Here is a 22,859-nt window from a genome sequence, read left to right as displayed (position 1 = left end):
CATAGCCAACCTGGCATAAAACTTTAATCCAATGATTTCGCTCTTTTTTTGTCATATATTGAATAGTTTTAATATTTTTCCAAATTTCAAAAATTTTTGTTCGTTGGTGATGACCTTGTAAACGACCTCGCCCAATTAATGTACTGTATCGGTATATTTTTATTGTTTTTTTTATGATATCTTCTATTTTGACTGTTTGTGCCTATATAAAGAAAATTATATAACAGAAGTAAATTTTGTAACGAAAAAAGGGAGATACAATTTTCTTATCTTTTTATTTTTCAGAACACAATAATGGGAAAGAGTTTTATGAACATTATTTTCAAAAATAAATTTCTGTGCAAAATTTAAAAATTATGATTTCTCATCCTATATCTGTTTGCGATGAACGGAAGCAAAAAGATAAAAAAAATGTTTAAATTCATTAAAAAAATAAGTTTTTTAATTTATATTTCCAGGACACTTCCAGATCAAAAGCTGACTGAAGTAAAGTCTCCCGGACAACACTATAGTTATTTTATTATTCGTGACTTTTAATGTCTTTAAAAAGACAGGACAGACAAGGTTTTATGAGTATTGAGTATATAGTAGGCCAAAATTTTGTAAAATGAAGACCTAAAACGAAAATGTTTTAAGGAAAAATAATTTCAAGGAAGCATACAAACATTTTTAATTGAAAATCTTCTTAAAATCTATCAAGTAGCTACATGTTTGAAAAAAGAAGCCATGCTAGAATTTTAATTACGAGCTAGAACTATGCTAGTCACAATTTTATCTTTCTGTGGTATACCTGAATATATTAATTTTTATTTCAAAGTATAACATTTCTTGGCTGCATAAAACGGCATGCCTCGTTAAACACTAAAATAAAATATAAATTGAGTCTTATTGCGGTGGAATTACTACCATCATCTAATACTGTTTACTTTCCTCAAAAATAATTAGCAATCCTATTTCCACTATGTTATATTAAAACATTAACTTTGTAATAAATATTTATTAAGAAATGGAAATCATATCATATTATTCTGACGTAACTCTTATTACATAAACAAGAATAATTTTTCGCATCGATGATTTTCGAGTTGGCATTATTATAAATATTTGCAATAGATATCTATTATTGTGCTATATGAAATTTTCAACAATATGAAAACCATTTCAGTTTATAACTATTTCAACTTTATTTGAAATTTAATTTCAGTTTATTTTAAAATAGTTTTGATTACATTCGGTATGATTATCAAATGTGCTTTAGTTGATAGGATTAGATACACAAAATATTAAGGATGTATGAGCAATTTTGGATAAAACGCTTCATTTTTTGAAGTGAAGGACTAAGTCTAAATCAATTTTAAAAATTTTAAGGGGAGTTGCCCGATAAACTAGATAATTGACTTCAAAAGTAGGCACATTTAGTATTGGTCTTATGGAAAAACGGTAGATGGGTGATATGTTTTCATAGATTTCTCCAAAATTAGTCGGTGGAAATTAAAAAAAATATATTAAAATTAAATATAAATTGTTGAAGAAAAAAAACCAGTTGTGTCCGACTAATTATGATGATGATTTATGTTATAACTTGACAATATAAGACGAAAAGTAAGAATACAATTTTTCGATATCTGAAGTGATTTTCAAAATATCGAAAATTGAAAATTTTGTTTAGTTATTCAACTTTCGATATTTCGAAAACCAAGACATATATCGAAAAACTGTATTCTTATTTTTCGTCTACATTCATGAAGCTATAACAAAATCCATCATCAAAGTTTACAAGTTTAAATTTGCCTTGGTGCTCGTAGTACCTGAAGTTTAAGTACAAATTAAGATTTGATTTAATGAGTTGAAATTTATGCCAATTTCAAATCAAGTGTAATAATCAATACACTGACAGTGAGTTGAATCTTATTCCAATTTCAAATGTTCACAATTGTAATCAATACACAAGTCAAGTATAAAGATTTATACGCATTTAATAAATCAGCATATCCAAGCATATGCGAGCCTATAAACTTTTCATCAGGAAACTGTACTTTTTATACGGTTTATATACATAATTTTTTGTGATGCCGTCTTCGAAAGTTTTATTAGACAGAATCGCTAAGGATTTGCTCGGTATTTTTGGAATTTAAGAGTAACGTGTACAAAAGTTTTTAACAATTTTATTTTTAAGTTAAACGTCGAAAATTAGTCAGCAAATTGTTCTAACGCACTGGCCAATAAATGGGACTGAAAAAATCATAATGCTCAAATTTTTTATAAAATTTTATTAAATAATAAGAAATTACAAACTATTTACTTTATTTTAAAACACACAAAAATAGTTTTGAAAAATATATATACCAACGTCTGTATTTGTAAGTTCGTGCCATACCTTAAATTTTTCATAAAAACAATTTACCTAATTTATCTAGTACCTTGATGTTCGAGGTTCATTCAATGACAAAATCACAATGATCCAAATAACTTTCTATAATTAATGTTTTCATTAAATTGTTTCTACCTACTAAAAAAATATAACTTTCAAATTATTATAAATTTATCATTATTTTTTCTAAAAAACCTTAAAATAAAAAAAGACTGAAATAGTGTATTCATTTTAATTTTTGTATTTTTGATCAAAGACCTGTCTTTGCTCTTTATCATTTGGCAAACTCAAATGCCGATTGGATAATGCCCGATTTCGATAAGAGAATACACTTTGATAAAATTTTTACTTAATTATAAGTAAACTACTCACATGATCTCCACATTATGTAAATCATGAATAAAATAAAATTTTGTTTACATTGCCATTAAAAATTTATTATTGTATCTAGTAATAACTTTGAATTTTACAAAGTTATAAAATTTTCCACTTTCAAGTCACTGAGATTGATTCTCCACAAATATGTAAACAAAACTTAATTTATTTAAACCTTCAATTAATAATTTGAATATATTTAAAAAATATATATATCCTAATTTTATCAGTAGAGATAAATTTAGAATATATTAATTAATGAACAAAACACCATTTCGTTATTGGTAAATCGGATCAAAAAACTTGAATGCTCTAAATCATTACAAAACCAAAAATAGAAATTTAAAATAAATGATTTGCACTTTTAAGAGTTTTGTGAAGTTTATTTGTAGTTTACTTATGATATTTTTACTCCGGACTTATCAAAGGGATAGGGATAAATTTACATTTCACAATGAGAGGTATTAGATCACGATGCGCCACTAATTCCTACTGTTATAAAAACTAGGAAAATTCAAGAAAAAAGGATATAAAAAAATATATATTCATAAATAATAATACAAGATTTACGTGTTAAAAGATGATTTTACAAAATAATTTATCAACTTTTTTCTTTCTATAGAACTTCACCGTACATACAAAAATACATGTATTCATACGTTTATACTACAAGCAGACAGGCAATTATTTACCAACTAAAAACTGAAATATCTAAATTGCATTTTGTTTATCCAAAGTCATGCATATGAACAATTAATCAAAAAAAATAAAAGAGAAAAGAAAACATAGTACAGAAAATTTTTATTGATGATAGGTTAAAAATAAAACTTATATACATATATTTATTTATTTATTTTATAAAAAAAAAATAATTTTCTTTAAATAGTTTTGATTACATTTTCACCATAAAAACTCATTAATTTATATGAAAGAGTAATGAATTTTATTATGTTCGATCATATTTTCATTATATAAGTGATTTAAACTACTTTTTATGAATTCAGTAAAAGTAGTTATTGTAAGAACTTTATCATTGCATTCTTTAATACAGCTAAGAAAGCCATTGACAAAACAATCAAAGTGGAAAAAAATGGGCATACTTGAGTTGTGTTATCCGCAAAATAATTTTTAATTTAAGAACTTTATTTCCAAATTCCAAATTTCCAAATTTCCAAAAATCGCTGCATCTAAATACTCAGTTTTCTTAATAACCAAACTTATCTTTTGCAATCATCTGCTAAAAAAGTTCTATAACTTTGATTCAACTTATAAGTGCGATTCAGCTTATAACTTTGACAAAGCTTATAACTTACATTTTTGATATAAGTCTCTAGAAAAGGATTCTAAAAATATCTCACGCGTCTTATTTTAGTGGTTTTCTCAATGTTTATGGAAATCATCAAACTGTTTAAAAAAATTTTAACCAACGTATCTCTGTGTCACATAAAACGCACATTTTAGTATCTCTAGTTAAATCTGTGCGATTTTTGCGTAAACACTTTAAGTACTTAGCTTTAGTCAACAAATTACTTGAATTGGCGTTAATTTTGCAAAAAAAAGACCTGGATAATTCTTATCATAAAATAACATTTTCAAATCAATAAATTTACTCAAGAAAAATGGAAAAAATGGATATTTACAGTATACTGCACAAAGTGGGTAAAGTTTGAAGAAGAATAATAAAAAAAAAATTTTTGAAGGTATTGCCTTTAATAATTGTTTTTTCAACTATAAAATATTTCGAAACAACGAAATTTTCAAAACTTATTCAAATAGACGGTAGAATAATACAACAACAGAAATGGGCAACATAAGTACAATAATTTATATTTAAATAAAATAGCATGACAAAATTGTTGAAAAAAAAAAGCGATAAGAAAATAAATTGTATGAAAATATCGATCTAGAGTAATAAACATTTCTTCTTATATATGAAGCGGGAATAATGTGATTTTATAACTCCTTGCATCTCCATCCCCCATCGTTTTTCAGTATTTTCACAAATACACCAGTTTACATGTTACTATGTATATATAGATAGTAATAATATATCGTTTGATTTATATGTTCAAATGATTTTATCTAACTGTAATAATTTTCAAGTAGTTAATATCTTCTCTCCTCTACTTTACTAAGTTTACCAAAGTAAAACTCATTACGGAAATTTTAATGTATTGTATACGGAAATTTGATCAATAGTTTAAAATTACGACTTTCACATATATAGATATACAGGGTGCATCATTTTAATCGATACATCCACAAATCTTTAAACCAACCTAACCTTGGTTAAAATATTTGATTTTGTTCGACATAAAAAATTAATATTTTTGAAACTGTGTTCCCTATCGCACGACATTTATTTGCTGGTTGGGAGTTAAAACCAAAAAAACTGCAACAGACACCAACAATCTCATCTAGGTTGCATAAGAAACTATAACTTTTTCAATCGATTCAGATTGCCATGCAAAAATCTTTTTATAAACGTCAATTTGTATTTTTCGTCAAAATTTTAATTTTTATCTTAAAAAAAATTGAGTTGTGAAAGTTATCAGAAGTTAAATAAAACAAAGACAATTTCAAAGTAAGTACAATGCCATTTTTATGTCATGTCATAATAAATATCCTAATCAAACCAAACGAAATGTGCTCACATATTGGGTTGACTACTAAATCAGAAGTATGTCTTTTTTTTAAATAATACTACAACTATTTCATACGGTTAAAACTAAAAGTAGTTAAAAAAATTAAATTCTTTAAAGAGTCAAACAAGTATTTGACTTATAAAATGAATACCCTAATTTTTCAGAAAAATATCTTGTAAATAAAAAAAGTACGCGCTTCATTTATAATATACCAAGGTACGAAAGGAAAATAGATATACCGTGTGTCCCGCAACACTTCTCGATCTATTATTTATTAATGAAGTTTTTTCGAAGTCGTTTATTTTCGGAGGAAATGAAATTTAAAATAATAAATTATTATTAAATTTAATTGAAAGAAAATAACTTCATCAAGTCTTCAGCACAAAAATATCATCTAGATAAAAATGGACAATGAAAGTCATCTATCTGTTTTTTAGGTTTTTTATTTTATTAAATTGAGAAGTCACAAATTTGTTCTTATTTGTTAGTATTCGATTATAAAAAAAAAGGTTTTATAAGGAACAACTAGGATTTTAAAATATTCTTCTATCTTTTATCAGGGTTAGGAGTTGACTATGTTAAATGAAGTTCAAGGTTAAATTAAGATTTATTTCTTAATAAAATTTTATAGCTGGTGTATTTTAGGAAATTTTTGAATGTATCGATTAAAATGATGCACCTTGTATAGAAGTTTATTTTAATTGTATGTGAGGTTACAGTTGCACACAATCTTACCTTCATACATCGTCTCCCTTTATCATTTCTTATGTGTAAAAGTTCATCGTTGATTATAATCTTCCACGTTTATTGCAAAAAGATTATTAATTTTCATATAGGTACATATATACATTAAGATATATCGTATAAAATTGGTTAACCATGAAATTAGTAAGAATATATATATTAGTTATATGATTATGGTGAATGAAAAACTTTCTTTTTTTGGGTAAGTTATTGAGGCAAAGTTTAGAAACAGTTTATTTATGGATTCGAAAAACTTATTTGCATATCAGGTTATATTATGTAAGTGCAATTTTAACTAAACTTGATAATATATTTTTAGATTTTTTACGTTTATAAAACTAAATAAAAATTGTCAATATTTTCTAGTAATATAGTATTAATTTTTTTGAAATTTTATTTATCTTCTTTTTTTACTTATTCTTCGATTCGCCTTGAAAGGCACCCAAACTTTGAAGTGATTAATCTCTTAAGCAAAAGTGAAAGAGTAAATAGACTAAATAGACAAAGTGGACTAGATTTAAGATTTAGATTCACGTAAATAAATTTAATTATACTTTACATACTATAACTTCAATTAGGTGACTACCAGTGGGTAGTTACCGTTCAATACATCTATGCGGCAGAGCATTTTATCTTTTAGTAACTGATAATTCAATATTGGGATACAAACAAAAAATCTATCTCTTTCGAAGGTTACAGTAGTGGCCAGCCTCTTGCGCCATGACTGAACTTATTGTCAGACCGCGGCTATTATGAATCACCTCATATTTTGAACAAAATATATTCGTTGTGTGCGTAATCATGGTAGGGACAATAAAATCGATGCTAGCGCTTCCGGTTAAAAATTTTGGCGATCAAGGAGGCTGTTATGACTAATTTGCAATTCTATACATGTTAATATTATAGAAAGTGTCAAATTAAAATTATTGAAAAACACTTATTAATTAATGCATTCAAAATTGTGAAAATAAGAAATAAAATTGCACAAATATTATTTTTCAAATGTAAATTATCATAATTATTTATTTAAATTTGTGAGACAATAATATTAAATTTTCAATGTAAGTCATAAATGCAATCCATACAATTATATATGCATCCATACAACTCTATAATTAAAGTAGTGTATCGTTACTGTAAGGGGCTGGTGATTCTTGTTTCTTATTGATCGTATGCAAGATCAATGAGATCTATGGTTGCCATCTCGTACATATTACTTTGGTTACACAAACAACCAATAACCCACTGAAAAGTGGATTTAAAGACGTCAAATGGTTGTTCTTATTTCTTCTCCTTATTCCAACTTTAATATGTAAGAACAAGCTCTTACATAATGGTTCCGATACCGGGAATCGAACCCGAGCCTCCTGGATGAGAGTCAGGTATCCTAGCCACTAGACCATAGTTTATATTTTGTTCAAAATATGAGGTGCTTCGTAATTCGCACCGTGCTTGAGTTTTATTGGAGGCGTTTCCATGGTAATATAAGAGCTTGTTCTTACATTACCATGGAAACGCCTCCAATAAAACTCAATCACGGTACGAATTAGGAAGCACCTCATATTTTGAACAAAATATAGACTGAATAACTTTGATTTTAAACGACTCATCGTCTCACCCCTCTAGATGTTGTATGTAAAATATAAAAACCAAAACACGGCATACATTTAACATTTAAATAAATAATACAATATCCTGCATATCTTTGACATACTAATATAAATATGTGGATATTTCTTATGTAAATTCATTCAATGTATTTGAAATGCCAACCAAGCCAAACATAAACCAACCACATTGATAACACAACTTGACTATTTATTATTATCTAATCAAATTACAAATGCATTTTATACACACAAAAAAAAATAAACATTAACCTATATTTTTATGTATTTAATTTTTTATATAAAAGGTTCCCTTTTAAACGAAGCATGCCGATTCTGTTTATTAAAATAATCCCCCCCGCTATGAATCATATCATTATCTAGAGTAATTTTGACCAAAAACAAAAATCCCCTTGGGCAACTTAAAGAGTCATTCAGTTACAAAATTAACCAAATGTGTGTAATCCATACATTAAAAGTAATAAAAATTCAAAAAGTATAAAAATCTTGTGGTGATTAGATGAGTATTTTTCAAATTATCTCCAGAATATCTTCGCAATAAAAGCTTTTCGAAAAATTTTAGCCGATATCTCAAGAATTACAACCAATAGTATACCAAAAATTAAAAAAGATCATTTTCCGAATAAATTTACTAAGAAGTAAGCAAAAAAGTAAAAGTATACGTTTGTTACTTAAAAAAAAAGTTCTAAAAAGATACAAAAATTTCTACCCAAAAAAATGTTTTTTGAATCCATGCTTGAACTAAACTGTAGTATTTTAACTAGAATTATTGATCAGTTGAAACTTAAATTCCGTGCTATGCAAGATTTTCACCCATTTTAGTTGCAGTTACTTCTGAAGAATATAGAAATGGCAATACAATGGCAGAATTACAATATACCTTTATGTGTGGAGAAAAAAAGATATATTTATGTATCTTATATAACAATTCGCCATTAGTTGTTAAGTTGCATTTTCATAACAACGAAAGTGAATTTTTGTAGTAATCAAATTTTGAAATAGGTCACAAAATGAAACCATACTCAATAATCACTATACAGGGCGTTCTGTTATTAACTGCAGATCGGGGGCCAACAGAATAAGCTCATAAAGACAAAGAAAAAAGTTATTTACCAATTTTGGATCTGAGGCCTAATTTGGGCGCTACAGGTATGACAAAAATTGATAAATTGGTAAATCATTGACTATCATTCGATAACCAGTAGCCAATGATAATCAGTAGATATTAGAATTGTTTACGTTATACGAATAATATCAATTCTAAATTTTATATATTTGTTCATCTTACTTTTACATCAAGAAGTTTCTGAACCACACTGTAAACTAAAAAAAAAAAAACAATAAAGCTTTTCCATATGATTTTTTAAATAAATGTATAATAAGACTATAACTCAAACTGCTGTTATTACTTTTTATTATACATTCAAATTTAGAAAAAACAACAAATTCAAATAAGCATATTTCCCTTAATCAAATGTCGATTTGATTGCATATTACGATAACATGTATCCCACACTCCCATATTCGTGACTTTTTTGACGGTATCAAACAAATAAAACTACTGAATTTAACTATACTTAATGTTTAACCTTATCATAGTTTTGAGGGTTCCGTTCCATATCAAAAGTTATTTCTAAATATTTTAGGAAACACATTTCTTAAGCAGAACTTTTTCTGAATACAGAGAATCATCTACTAAATTTTCTAGTTGATTATTTACTAACTTAATAAATATAATAAAATAATAATAATAATAATAATGGGGTATAACCTCCTGACATATACGCCTATAACCGAGGCCACCCACATCATTATTTGTTAATCTTTATTTATTTAATTACAAACATATTTACAATTACATTTTGATGTGGGTGGGGTCGGTTACTTCGATCTTATTCAAGCGACGACAATGTGATCAATTCTACCGCCCTCATTAACCATAATTGTTCACACTGCCTGGATTCGAACCCGCAACCTAAGTCTAAGTAGACGAACGGACAAGATTAGCCCCTTAGACCGCTCGGCCACTTAGGCTAACTTAATAAATATCGGTAAATGTAGCATGGAAAAAATCCAGGATACGTTATGATATCAGACCTTTTTTTCTGCAATCTGGTATATACAGTATAGAAAAATTATATAACCGAAGAACATATTAATTGAAAATCCTGAATTACATTAACACGATCTCTAGCATACGACTCAAACTTGAATTTTTTTTATCATCAAACTTACCCCTTCAATTCTACAAAACGCAGATAGAAAAATCCATAGAGTTTTTACTTCAGAGTGTAACGATTACTGTTTGTAATACTTCTCATAATTGATTCTGATTTTTGAATGGGAAATAACGCTGAATACAAAAATAAATTTAAAACAAATTATTTAACTAAATAGGTTAAAAGAACATTTTTTTTAAGTTCATGGAGCATAAGATAATTACTTAATAATAATTATTATTAAATTGCATCTTAACCTTGTAATATACTATTCTCTGATAACAAATTTAGTTGTTTTTTTTTGACGGATCGTGGTCTAACAAATATTTTACCATTGTAAAGTCTAGAAAGTTTTATAACGTTAGTATAGCTTTCTCTTGAATCCTCTCTAAAACAATGAAACAATGTTACCTATATATTTCAGTTCCTATCATTTCTATATTTATATGCGCTCCCACCATATTTATAAATAAATATAAATTTAAGGTAGAATTTTTCTTTATTTTTTTAGTTTTAACTACAATTCTTGTTACGTTAGGCAATTAAATTAAATTTACTTACATTAACTGATGTTTACATATTAAGAAAAAATATGTAAGAGATATAACGGACTCATAATCGAAATGATTTCATTGTCAAACATAGGAAATTATATTAATGTCGAAACGATTGTATCCGAAGCCACTCGACTCATTACCACATGTGTTGGTAATTTAAAGGATTGTTTATGTTTTTCAGTCTATTAGTTTCACGATTTTAATACTTAAAAATTTTGTTTCGGCATGTTCAAGTAGAAGTCCAGGATAAAATGCTTTTTAAAGCACTAAAAAATTTATAAATGGCACTGGTTAACGTTAGTACAATAAGAATAGAAAAAGTAGCAATCCATGTTCAATGATGTTTACATGAAGAACCTACGAAACCCTCATTAAACGTCACGATTCACTTAATATTTCTGATATCTGTCTTAGAAGTTTTTTTCTTTTCAAAACAGAACGTAACTCGTTAAAGAAACTAGGTTGCATTTTCATATTTTCTCTTTCACTTTACATATTATTTGTGTAGGGGTAAAATCATTAAAGTTATTTTTTGGTTAATCTAAAAATATTATAGGTTAATAACCTTTAAATTGTAAACATTACCAGCTGAGTAACAATATTTTTGGAACTATTTTTAATTAAAATTTTAGCAGAACATTATTTCATTCTAAAATAAGAAAGTTTTAAGGTTACTTTTGATTTCAGTAAAATTATTCTAGTAAAAATTGTGTTGCATGCTGTTTAATTTTATGGGTTAACGCTCTGTAGCTCTGATGGTAAAATTGAAAATTGTAATTATTTTAATGAAAAATTTCCCATATATATTTTTATACACAACATATACACAACAAAATTAAATTGTTCTACGTAAATGTTGTTCACAAAAGAAAAGTTCATATTTACAAAAACTCACATTACTTTCATAGCAATTTTTTTAATATAGCGATTCTATTTTGATACGAATTTGCTGGTTTAAAAAAAAATTCTCTTTTGCATACTAAAACAAGAATCTACTCGATTAAAAAAATTAAACCCTATTTGAGCATAAAAAATTCTCCGTCTAAAAATTAAGATGGTTTTCATTCCGCTTAAAAATGTTTAAAAATTGAAAAATCAATTCATCAAACTCTCTGAAAAAAGTTCTGTCTCTTGATGGATGCTACATGCTATTTTGTACATCTATTTTGCAAAAATTGTCTTTCTAGTTAGCTTCTAGATCTTCTTATTGGAGTCTTACCAATAATAAAGACCAGAATAAGTGTAAAGAATACTTTTTGTAATAAATACATCTCGTAATTGATTCTGATTTCTGAATGGGAAATAACGCTAAATATAAAAATAAATTTAAAACAAATGATTTAACATTATAAGTTAAAAGAGCATTTTTTAAGTTCAAAGAGCATTAGATAATTTTCTTAATATTATTTAATTGCATCTTAACCTTGTATTGTACTATTCTCTGATAACAAATTTTTTTTTTTTTTCGTATATCAGCTAATCGTATCTAAAATTTATGGCGAAAATAATTTTTTAGCGAATTGCCGAAGGAAATGGAGCTATTGCTTTTGTACTGATGATGGATTTTTGGAATAATTTCTTCAAATTTCCATGGGTCCTACCTATTAGATGTCAAAAATGACTATCGTTAAAATTTATATATGTATATGTATATGTTAAAATGTATATATGTATATGTATTGTACATGTATCTATAAGTTTTATGTGTCTGTAAACTCTCTAGCGGTCGCAATTTAAATACGATTTGAATAAAATTTGGTATCAAGAAGGGTTTTGGTATTTGAAAGGCCAAGTTCGCTCATTAGAAAAATCGATAGATAAACAAGGGGTGGGGGTGCGCAAAATATTTTTGTTTTTTGATCAGTTTTAAACAATAAAGTACTCTTCTGATTTTTCTTAAAAAATTCTTGAAAAATAAAAAATGATTCGATTTTATTGAAAATGTTTTATTTTTTCAATCTCTGAGGGAATTCGCTTAGCTAACGCAGCTCCAGTAAGTATCCAGTAATATATATATAGTGGTTCAATCATCAATATTACAAAGAAATTTTATTAGTGGCATCCGCACATTTATGTTATTAAGTGTAACTCAGTGCTCTAACTCCTTCAGAAGTATATGAAAAATAAAAGTATATTAAAGGTATTTTTTGCGATAAAAGAAACGTGCTTGTAGTGAGTAAGTCCTACTTTTCTTTATTCTCGTTGTAATCATCGTATGATAATGCTACAGACCGAGCTACGGTAAGTTTTCGTTCTCGTAATGGTATTTTTTTAAACCGGATTACAAAATTACATTTCTTTCTTTTCCTCACAAAAATCCAAATCAAAAAGATATACCAAGCTAAAGTTTTAAAAGCATATTATATACCCAAGAAGAAATTTGAACATAAACTCTAAGCATAGTGTTTCAGAACTTTAAGGTATTATTTTAAGTATGTGCTTTATACCACAAAACAAACAGAAAAGTGCATATAAATATATGTTCATCTCGAACTAAGACTATAATATAACAATATAAAATTCAGAATAACTTGTACTGCAGCTTCAATGACCTGATTGAAGCTTTTAATAGCCTGATGATGATAAATGAAAGAGAAGAAGTAGAAATTGTGGGGAGTCCATTCAGAAAAAAATAAACTAGATTGTTTATCTTATGGTAGAGAACATATACCTAACATTGTGTACTGGAATTCTGAAGCATCCAATGTAAAAACATTTTGTTAATCTATCTGTTTTGGATAATTTTAGCAATATTTACGATCATTACCTTTTTTAAACATTGATATCTAAATATTTGCCTCGTATTTAAACAATTGACTCTGCTAGTTTTGATTTTCATTCAGGATAATTCTTCCACATTTGAAATAACAGTAAGTTTATGAATGTAAACAATACATCCACAGAAAGCGAAGAAAAAAAACATTAGCTTCAATTCGTAAAATAAAAATGAAATCTTAAATACAAAAATATATTGCAAAAAAAAGTTACGTAGGTAGTTATATCAGCTTTTATGTTACTCTTGTTACAGAAAATGTATAATATGTGGTGCACTTTAACCTTTCACCCTCATCTAGGGTCAGTTACCTCTGTCATACAATCATAATTTCAGTATCATTTTTACTGCTTTTTCTCCAACAACAACCAACTAAAAATAAAGGTACTTAAAACGAGCAAATATATAAATCTTTAATATATACGATATTTATCTTTATAGAAGATAACTAAAATCTATATCTATATGTGTGCCTTTATATGTGACAAGGAGAATGTGGTGAATGTCCCGATTTTATTATATTCTTGGAAATAAATTGGCATATCCACAATAAAGATAATATATTTGAACGATGAACACTAGAGTATTTAATAGCTTATGTAACTTAACATAAAAAGTCAAGTATTTTGGAAAGGCTCTAGGATCGAAAAGGTATAAGCAGAAAACAATTTTTTTTTGTTATTAGTTAGAAGACCGATATTACCATTGTCAAGCTTATTATTTTCTCTAGAACATGTGCTTTTTTCGAATTATTAATAGTCGAACGAAATTGGCACTTTTGATTTTAATCTGCCGTATAGCTGAAGCTAAAAATGGCTTTTGCGAAGATCTTTTTTTACAAATTTCTAAACTTCTTTTCTTGTCCAATTTACGTTTTGAAAATAAATACCAAAACACAGTTGTAGGTATAACGCCGGTAAAAAAAAACTGGACCAGACATAATTCGATAAATAAGCCTATTGGGTTTCGTGTTTATAACTCAAAAATGATGAAATAATAGCTCCCAGTATGCTCAACATTTTAGTTTTTCATTTTTGCTTATTTACAGGAATAATTTAGTCCAGTTTCAGTTTTTGGTCTACACCTTAAACTTACTCAGATAATTAAATGGGTTAAATATTGATCTTTCTGTTTAAAGAAGTAATATTTATATACTATTTTACGAGATCTAGATATCAAGTTATGTCACGGTTATATTAGGTAAATGTAGATTTTTCCCGCAATTTGTGTAAAAGTAAGCAAAAGACACAAAAAATTGTAAATCTTTTTCTAAATATTAATCGACCAAATTAATTTATATTAAAGGAAAGTTTTTAATTTAACTAAATTTTCGACTTATTTTGCAAGTTATAGTGAACTGAAAATGAAATTTAATTTAATCGAATAATAAGCTTGTATATTGCTATATAACAATTTTCAGCTTTAATAAATCAATTTAAATACCACGGAAATCTAAATGAATCTTATTTATTTATTGTTCACAAATAAGGGGTGACTGACCAGCCCTGTTATAACGTTTAACTGACTGACCGTCATAACTGTTATCTATATGCAACATATAAGCTGTATAACAATTTTCAGCTTTAATAAATTCATTTAAATATCACGAAAATCATAAATGAATATTATCTATTTATTATTCATAAAAAAGGGCTGACTGACCAGTCTTATTCTAACACCTAACTGACTAACTGTTATTTAACTGTTATTTATATGCATTATACAATCTGTATAACAATTTTCAGCTTTAGTAAATTCATTTAAGTACCACGTAAAACTTAATCGTTTCGATATCATATATCTGACCCCGGTTCTATCGTTCGCTTGACTGATTGCAGTATGTGTGTGTACACAACTACTATAACCAATCTTCAAATTATCAGCTTTAGTAAATTGAACATATTTTTTTTGGCCTGGTTCTGCTATTATATTATAAAGCCGTCATAATATTTTATTAATAACCAATCAACAAACACATCTTTTTGATTAAAATGACAGTATTTTCCTCTGACAAAGAAAACTATACAAAAACAAATGTGTGAATTGTAACATCTTCATATATGTACACATTTTACAATGCCAATATATTACATAGAGTACATATAAAAAATAGAAGGAAGAATAAATTGATGATGTAGAGCGGTGACAAGGCTACTATTTACTGTACATATATAGAAAAATGTTGTGCACATTGGAAAAATAAAACCTAGTTATTGGTTGTGAAAAAGTAATCACAGTTATTAGTTTTTTAGAGTATAATAAATATACAAACATACATACATCATGTTTATAACTTTCTTGAATATTTTCTGTCCAACATCTTATGTCCATCTATAAAGTTATTTGAAATTTTGTGCATTAACTTTATGCTATTCAACAGCAATTACTTAGCGGGGATTATCCTAATAAATTGGTAGTCAGAATAAAAGTGTGTTAGCTAAGCGAATTCCTTCAGAGATTGAAAAATACAAAAAGTACAAAAATATTTTCTATTTGAAACAAATACAAAATTTTGTGCTTTGTTGGGCAATTTCTCCTTTTTAAAACAAATATTATCACGTTATAGCCCTCAATTATTCCCCCCATTTGTTCACATTATTATGGATTTTAGTTTTTCGTTGGAGAACTTTTACTTTTTTGAATATAAGGTTTGCCCATGATACTCGCTGACATTGTAACTTTCTATAGGTCCAATCATTAAATTAACCTGATTTTTATACTTTTAAGATCCAAATTACCCTATCTACTGAGTTTCATCAAATTCCAAAACAAAAATTTTTTCCTCGATTTTCTCGATTTTTTCATAGGGGTACCCCTTAAAAAATTGCAAAAATTAAAAAAAAATTGTTTATCCCCAATTTCGTTAAAACTCAGTATATAAGGTAATTTTGACCCAAAAAGTACAAAAATCAGGTGCATTTGTTGACTGATCGAATAGTTTTTGAGATACGGATTAAAATCGATCCAAATATTGGGATATCTCCGAAAATTTGCATCCAATAATAAACTTTTGGATCAAAATCTTTTAGAAATCTTTTAACTAATTCAAATTTGTATCTTCAGTGGTTACATTATAACACAAGTTGATCTATATTTGTCTATACAATTATTAACATGGGTTTCTCATATACGAAATTCACATCCCCTTTTGAATCCCTTAGGGGATGAACTCACTTACATCATTCAAGGAACGTGTGTACAAAATTTCAGGCTTCTAGACCCAGCAGTTTGAGCTGTGCGTTGATCGATCAGTCAGCTTAGTGTGATTTTTCAACATGTTTTCCATCGTGTACAATAATACTAACAAACATTTTCTATAACTGCATATAATGTTTATACATTACATGCCTATATACAAAGTATTATATTGGGTCAGAATAAACTCTACCACAACATAGTGTGACGTCAACTCGGCCTAGTTCAAATATTATGTATTATATTGTATATTCATTCTATGCAATATATATGTATGTAGTTTATATTATGTATGCATCTATGTAGTTAGTATATACACTTATTTATTTATTTATTTATTTCATAGAAAGATTCATTTATAACGAAAATGTACTCGACATAAATAAATCGAAATTTTAAACAAATAATTAAGTAGCATTTTCATCATATCATTATCCTTATTATTTATTATATCAATATATGATATTTATTGATCACTAGATGAAACAAAAATGAGCTTAAATATGGAACGCAAGAATTATCTTTCATTCGTTTTACTAAATTTACAAAAAAATTGCTTCAATTTTTGCCCCTTTTTGCGATATTTTTACTATTAAAACAAGTGAAATTTACAAAATTGAAAAAAACCCTCGTCAAATTTTTCGGGTATGGAAACTAAACTCGCACTTGAAACATAGCTAAGAACAATCTGCATTAAATAAGTTTTCAAACAAAACAAAAAAAATTTCAATCGGTCCATCCGTTTAGGCACTACGTCTGTCTGTCTATTTATGCCACAGATAAACAGAAAGACACACACACACGCATAGCGCAAAAACTTATAACACCCTTTTGTTTTTTTAAGAAATGACTAGAAATATATCAAAGAAATTATTGAAATACCTTCTGATGGGTAGTCGTTTTAAAGACATTTTCCTGTCAAATTATATTATGGCAATGTATCCCAAAAATTTCTTTTAACGAAAGGATGAAATTTTCAATAATACATACACACTTTTGAGCATGACGAAAATATTTAACTTTTACCAAGTAGTAGTTATTCCATTCATTACACTTGATCCAATGACCTTGATGAAGCTGTCAGTAAGCAAAGCCACGAAAAGTTTTTGCTATCAACTTAAACATTCATTGAAAGCTTTTTATTTATTTTATAATAGAAAATAAAATTGAAAACGATTGATTCATTTAAATGAATTTAAAATAATGCCTTTTCAAATATAATTACGACTCACAAATTAATTTTATGTCTAAATTTATAAATTATTAAACTTAAATTAAAAACATTTGATGGGTGTAGGCAGTAAAACCAATTAATTTTCATCACTATAAATATTTACAAAATGATTATTATAAATATTACTAAATTGATGAATCAAAAATTAGATAAATTTTCAGAGATATATATGCAAAATTATATAAAGGTGATTTGGACATGCAAAAAAATAATAATTTTAAAGTATGCATTTGAAATACTTTTGAATACGAAATTGAAAGATAAAATTGTAAGCGGGTACTTCTTTGGTAGTTTTTTTAAGTACTCTGAAACTGACTATTCGTCAACTTATCTAGTCTTGACGATAAATCAAAACTGTTAACTGTAACCTTGACAAAGAATTTTGCCGAACAAAATTTTTCTTTATGCCTTAATGAAAGTATTTACCTTCAGAAAGAGGTACTTTTGTTGCTAGTTATTTTTGTAGAACAGTAGCATTGCTAATAATAATTTGTTAAATTTTAAGATCGATTTTAGTGAAATTTCTAATTTATTAAAATGACAGCAAATCAAAGGAAGTAGTAACAGACTATTTTTATACAAATAATAATAATCTTATAGCATTTTCTAAGAAGCCAAACAAAAAATGCAAAGGAAATTGAAAGTGGAGAATGTTAAAAATTACATAACTTTATTAAAGATAGTCTAGTCTGTACAACATTTAAAGACATGATACCAAAATGGGTGTCCCAATTTGCCACTCTATCAAAGCCACCAAAATACCTAAAAAAAAATTATTATTATTATTATTAGTTAAATAACGAAAAACACGCTTTATTGCATTAATTGGATAGTAATTTTTTGTTTATAATGTAAAATTCAAATCGTGGGGTGCTATGTTCATTCATTCTTAAAATTAGCTGATTTGACAGATATCGAGCACCCCATTCTTTGAATTTGTCATTCAAAATATTAAATTTTGCAAAATTTATTATTATAATTTTTAAACTTTTTTTTAAGACACTTAAACTAGTAGAATACTTTAAATTATAGTCCAAACGATTGATAAGACGCTTGCATATTCAAGTTGCTTTAGTATGACACTTATTATTCAAAAAACTAATCTGTACTTACTGATTTCAGGCCATTTTTGAAAAGTAATTTACCTTTCGCTAAAGGCAAAAATATATTGTTAAATTGTATACACTGAAATTGAAATTTTACATAATTTACAAACACATGCAAACATACTTAGAGACCACACAAATAAAATATAATAATCTTTTGTTTAAATATTATATTTAGATAAATTTAAACGGAATAGCTAACCAAGGGCTAGCAGAACAACAATTTGTGGTATCTTGTAATTATATCAACCAATCGATTCTATATCACCTAGTTCATCTCATATTTATCGTTAAGTAATATAAGCAAAACTGCAGTAAGACTGGCAATCGGAGCCTATATGTCAAGGTAGTCCGAGCTACCAATTGACTTCAAGCTTAAATCCACGCTTTTGAAAAATTTTAATGCGGACTTTTTATAATTTTTCATTTGTTTCGCCTTTTAATGTCGCCCTATTAGCTCAGGTCGTTAAGGAGTAACCATTTCCGTCCGCGGTACGCTTAGGTATTCATGCATGGTATATTCATGAAGAAGGTACACTCAGCCTCTGAAATTAAGGAGCTGATAAATGAAATTATCAGCGAAAAGGTGGTAAAACACATATATGTTATCACAATGGGCTCTATGATCTAAGTGTGTCCTTGGTGGACAGCCAATATAACCTAACCTAACCTAACCTCTTTTAATTGTATAATGAACATTACTTACATAAGTGAACAAGTAAAACACTGACAAGAAAGTTAAAAAGTTCTTTTAAACCACATCATTTCGGGAATTAGAGACAGAACGTAGATCTAGAAAGAAAGAAGCCAAAAGTTCGATTTTCGTACAATAGAGTATAATGGTTCCTATCAAATTTTTTCGAGAATAATATTGTTTCAACATAATAATTAAATGCCAAAGTGAGTAAACGCTAGTCATTTCTATTAGAAAAAGCTAACCTAAATGGCACGCTTAAAAACAATGGAATGGGGAAGAATTAAATAAAGTTCATAAAACAATAAATTACGCTAGCATGTGATTGTACATAAAGTTTATATTTTAGTAAATTTTAAATAGTTTTAATAATATTTATATATAAACATACATTCATACATTCATAGTGAAGTATTTATAGGTTAAGTTGCTTGAACCAACCTACACATATTTTCAATCGACACATATTATAGTTCAAAGTTATAATTTGTACAAAATTCATACACAACATATATGAACAATTAAGTCGTTAGTTTATTTGGCAAATATTCAATTTTCTCTTTCTCATAATGCTGTTGTATATTGAAGCAAGGCAAGCTGTTTTGTTTTATGGTTAGTAGGAATCTTCAAATGATTAATAGAAGTAATGTCTTTATTCATCTTTATTCATTTTATTCGGACACTCTAGGAATTTTTCTAATCTTTTAGGTCATATAAATGATTCATTCAATTCACTTTGCTTTTAAATATGCAAAAGAGCGTCAATTTTAGGAAACTTAGCATACTTAACATGGGTACATTTGATGGTTAAAAGATCCAGAAGATATAATTAATTAATTTTCTAAAATCTGAAGGTCAAAACATTTCCCTGTGTATGAAAATATAACAAATTGGTTTGAGTATTTTATAAATTTTTTCGAAGGATTTGAACATCCTGTCTACAGTTTATAATCTAAGAAAATACTTTTAAAGTCAAGTTGGTACGTTGGCCACAGATTTGAACATTCTTGCATAATCCAGAAGAATTCGGAATAATCTGAGATTTTTTTTTCTTGTAAAGAAATACCGTAGAAAAATTAAATTAATTCAACTTAGTAATAACTAGTGTTTCAAAAATTTAATATGGTACTACTCCTGTAGGTATTACCCTAGAGGTCTTCTAAAAAAGGTGTCCGATGGTGAACACAATATCTCTGGTTTGGATTATTTAAAATGAAAAAATGCCAAAAATTTCTTTAAATTTTCAACTTCAAAAGGTCTAAAATATCGAAAAAATTTCAGAAATTTTAATCCTTCGATCAATATCTGGGGAAAATATCTTCAGAAAATTGTGTACAAATTTGATACCGATCGGTGGAGGCTTTTCGGAGAAATCTTGTTCACCGACTTTGATAATGCTGTTTCGAGAAAAACGCGTTCAAAGTTTCAAAAGAGTATACTTAAATATGTGTACATTCCGGAAATGCGAAATATCGATTCGTTGCTTACCGCTTTCAAAGTGGATTTTTCGTGCAAAAACAAGGACTGATTTTACTAATTTACATGAAAAATAATAGTAACAAATGTATATTCAAAATATGAAAATTATCTTTTGCAGAAGTCTAAAAACTACTTATAAATACCTAATAAAAATATAATAGATAAAATAAATACTCTACAACTAGTGCAGTTAATTTCAAGTGCCTATATTATAGTTAGACATGCCAGACTTTTTTTTTCTTAACAACATTATTTATAAATTTTCTTAATGTCATTCTTAGAGCCTAACCTTGAACTAATTATCTATTCATTATGTCTACTGAAATTTAAGTATTTCGAAAACTTTTCTAAAATAAATATGATTTCATTCAGAAATCTAAACAGATGCCGAGCTGAGACCGAATGTATAAATTGCAGAAATTTTTATATGTGTATACAGTAATTATCACATAATGATAATTATATACAGCATGGTCCTTAAGTACTTCACCAATCTTTCATGCCGTCACCAACCTTGAATTGGACATTGAACTTCAATAAACACTCGTTATTGTAAAAGATAACTTTTTCACATTTTATTCCTGAACTTGGTATGGTAAATACCCTGAAACTGAAAAAGCTTCAGCTTAATGTTTATATTATATTTTTTCTACTTAATATGCCAGAAATTTCAAATTTTTTTGGAAATATTAATGACCAGCACTTACCCACTTGCTTTGCTGGGCAATTTCAACTTTAAAAACAAAAACTACCGTGTTATAGCCTCCTCATTTTTTGAGTCAGCCTGTATAACAACATGAAAATTATAATACAATTATAAATAAATTGTGAAGGCTTTGAGGAAAAGAAAAATGTATGTTATTAATATATGTGTGCCGTAAGGAAATCTCACAAGAATTACAACAACCCACTTAATTGTAATATGACCTATGACCTATGTGTAAAAAGTTGAAAAATTTGGATAACATTTATTTTATATGCAAATTGTACACAATATATTGGAATCAAATTCCCATAGGTTTTACCATACAAAACTATCAAACAATAAATCCCTATATATTATAAATGTAAAGTAAGGATGTTTGTTTGTTTGTATGTTTGTTACGCTTTCACACAAAAACTAGCTAATGGTTTTTAATGAAACTGTACAGCAATATAGCTCATACATCGGAATAACATATTAACTATAAATTATAAAGATATAGATTTGAACCATAAATTAAAGATATCTGTAAAAATTTAAAACAGTAAATGTCACATTCATGGCCACCTTTTCTGATATACTTATAAAATTATGACTATTTTACAATTTAAAAAATTGAAAACTGTTCATATCTTTTAGCTGCCTAAAACAATCCCTTCAAGTGTTGTGGAACGTTAATAAGTGAGATCAAGAGAGGCGGGTATCAAGCTAGTTCATTCATATTTTGAAAATATTACTTGTCTTAGTATTTACATCCCTCACTCTTGCCACTGACTACATATCAAGCTTGTTCATTGTGAGAAAACCTGGTTTCTAGGTAGTTCCTTACTACATTTTTTTTATAAGCTTTTAGCGGTAAATGCATGCACAGAGAAACAAGATCATAATAATCCCATTTGTGCATTTAGAACATACATTTAAAAAAAAAAAAGAAACATTATTGTATTAACAATAATATATGTAACACATACAAAACCATACCACACAACAACATATACCTAACCTCATTTTTCTAACAAAGACTGTTTTTTTTTTTTTACAATTTACATCAAATACAGACATATACAATATAACAAACACTTTATAGTATTTTTATACCCGCAATTCATATTATATTTATATAAAAATAAACCATC

At 27.2% G+C, this 22,859-nt stretch overlaps 1 protein-coding gene across 3 annotated transcripts in view; it reads left to right on the top strand.

The window, feature by feature from the left end:
- The window catches only part of LOC123296657 (potassium voltage-gated channel protein Shaker), a 381,812-nt gene that overhangs the window by 305,663 nt on the left and 53,290 nt on the right, over positions 1-22,859 (top strand). Inside the window, exon 1 of one of the 3 annotated variants that reach the window (XM_044878223.1) lies at positions 12,628-12,780. The exons of the other annotated variants lie outside the window; for them this stretch is intronic. Within the exon in view, the coding sequence (XP_044734158.1) occupies positions 12,755-12,780 (26 nt within the window). The 5' untranslated portion in view covers positions 12,628-12,754. Of the gene's footprint in view, positions 1-12,627; positions 12,781-22,859 lie in introns of those variants that run through there. 3 annotated transcript variants of the gene reach the window in all.

The sequence above is a fragment of the Chrysoperla carnea genome, chromosome 3 (genome assembly GCF_905475395.1).
Source record: "Chrysoperla carnea chromosome 3, inChrCarn1.1, whole genome shotgun sequence".
NCBI classification, from domain to species: domain Eukaryota; kingdom Metazoa; phylum Arthropoda; class Insecta; order Neuroptera; family Chrysopidae; genus Chrysoperla; species Chrysoperla carnea.
Note: the sequence above shows the minus strand (reverse complement) of the source record. Positions and strands in the feature narration are given on the sequence as shown.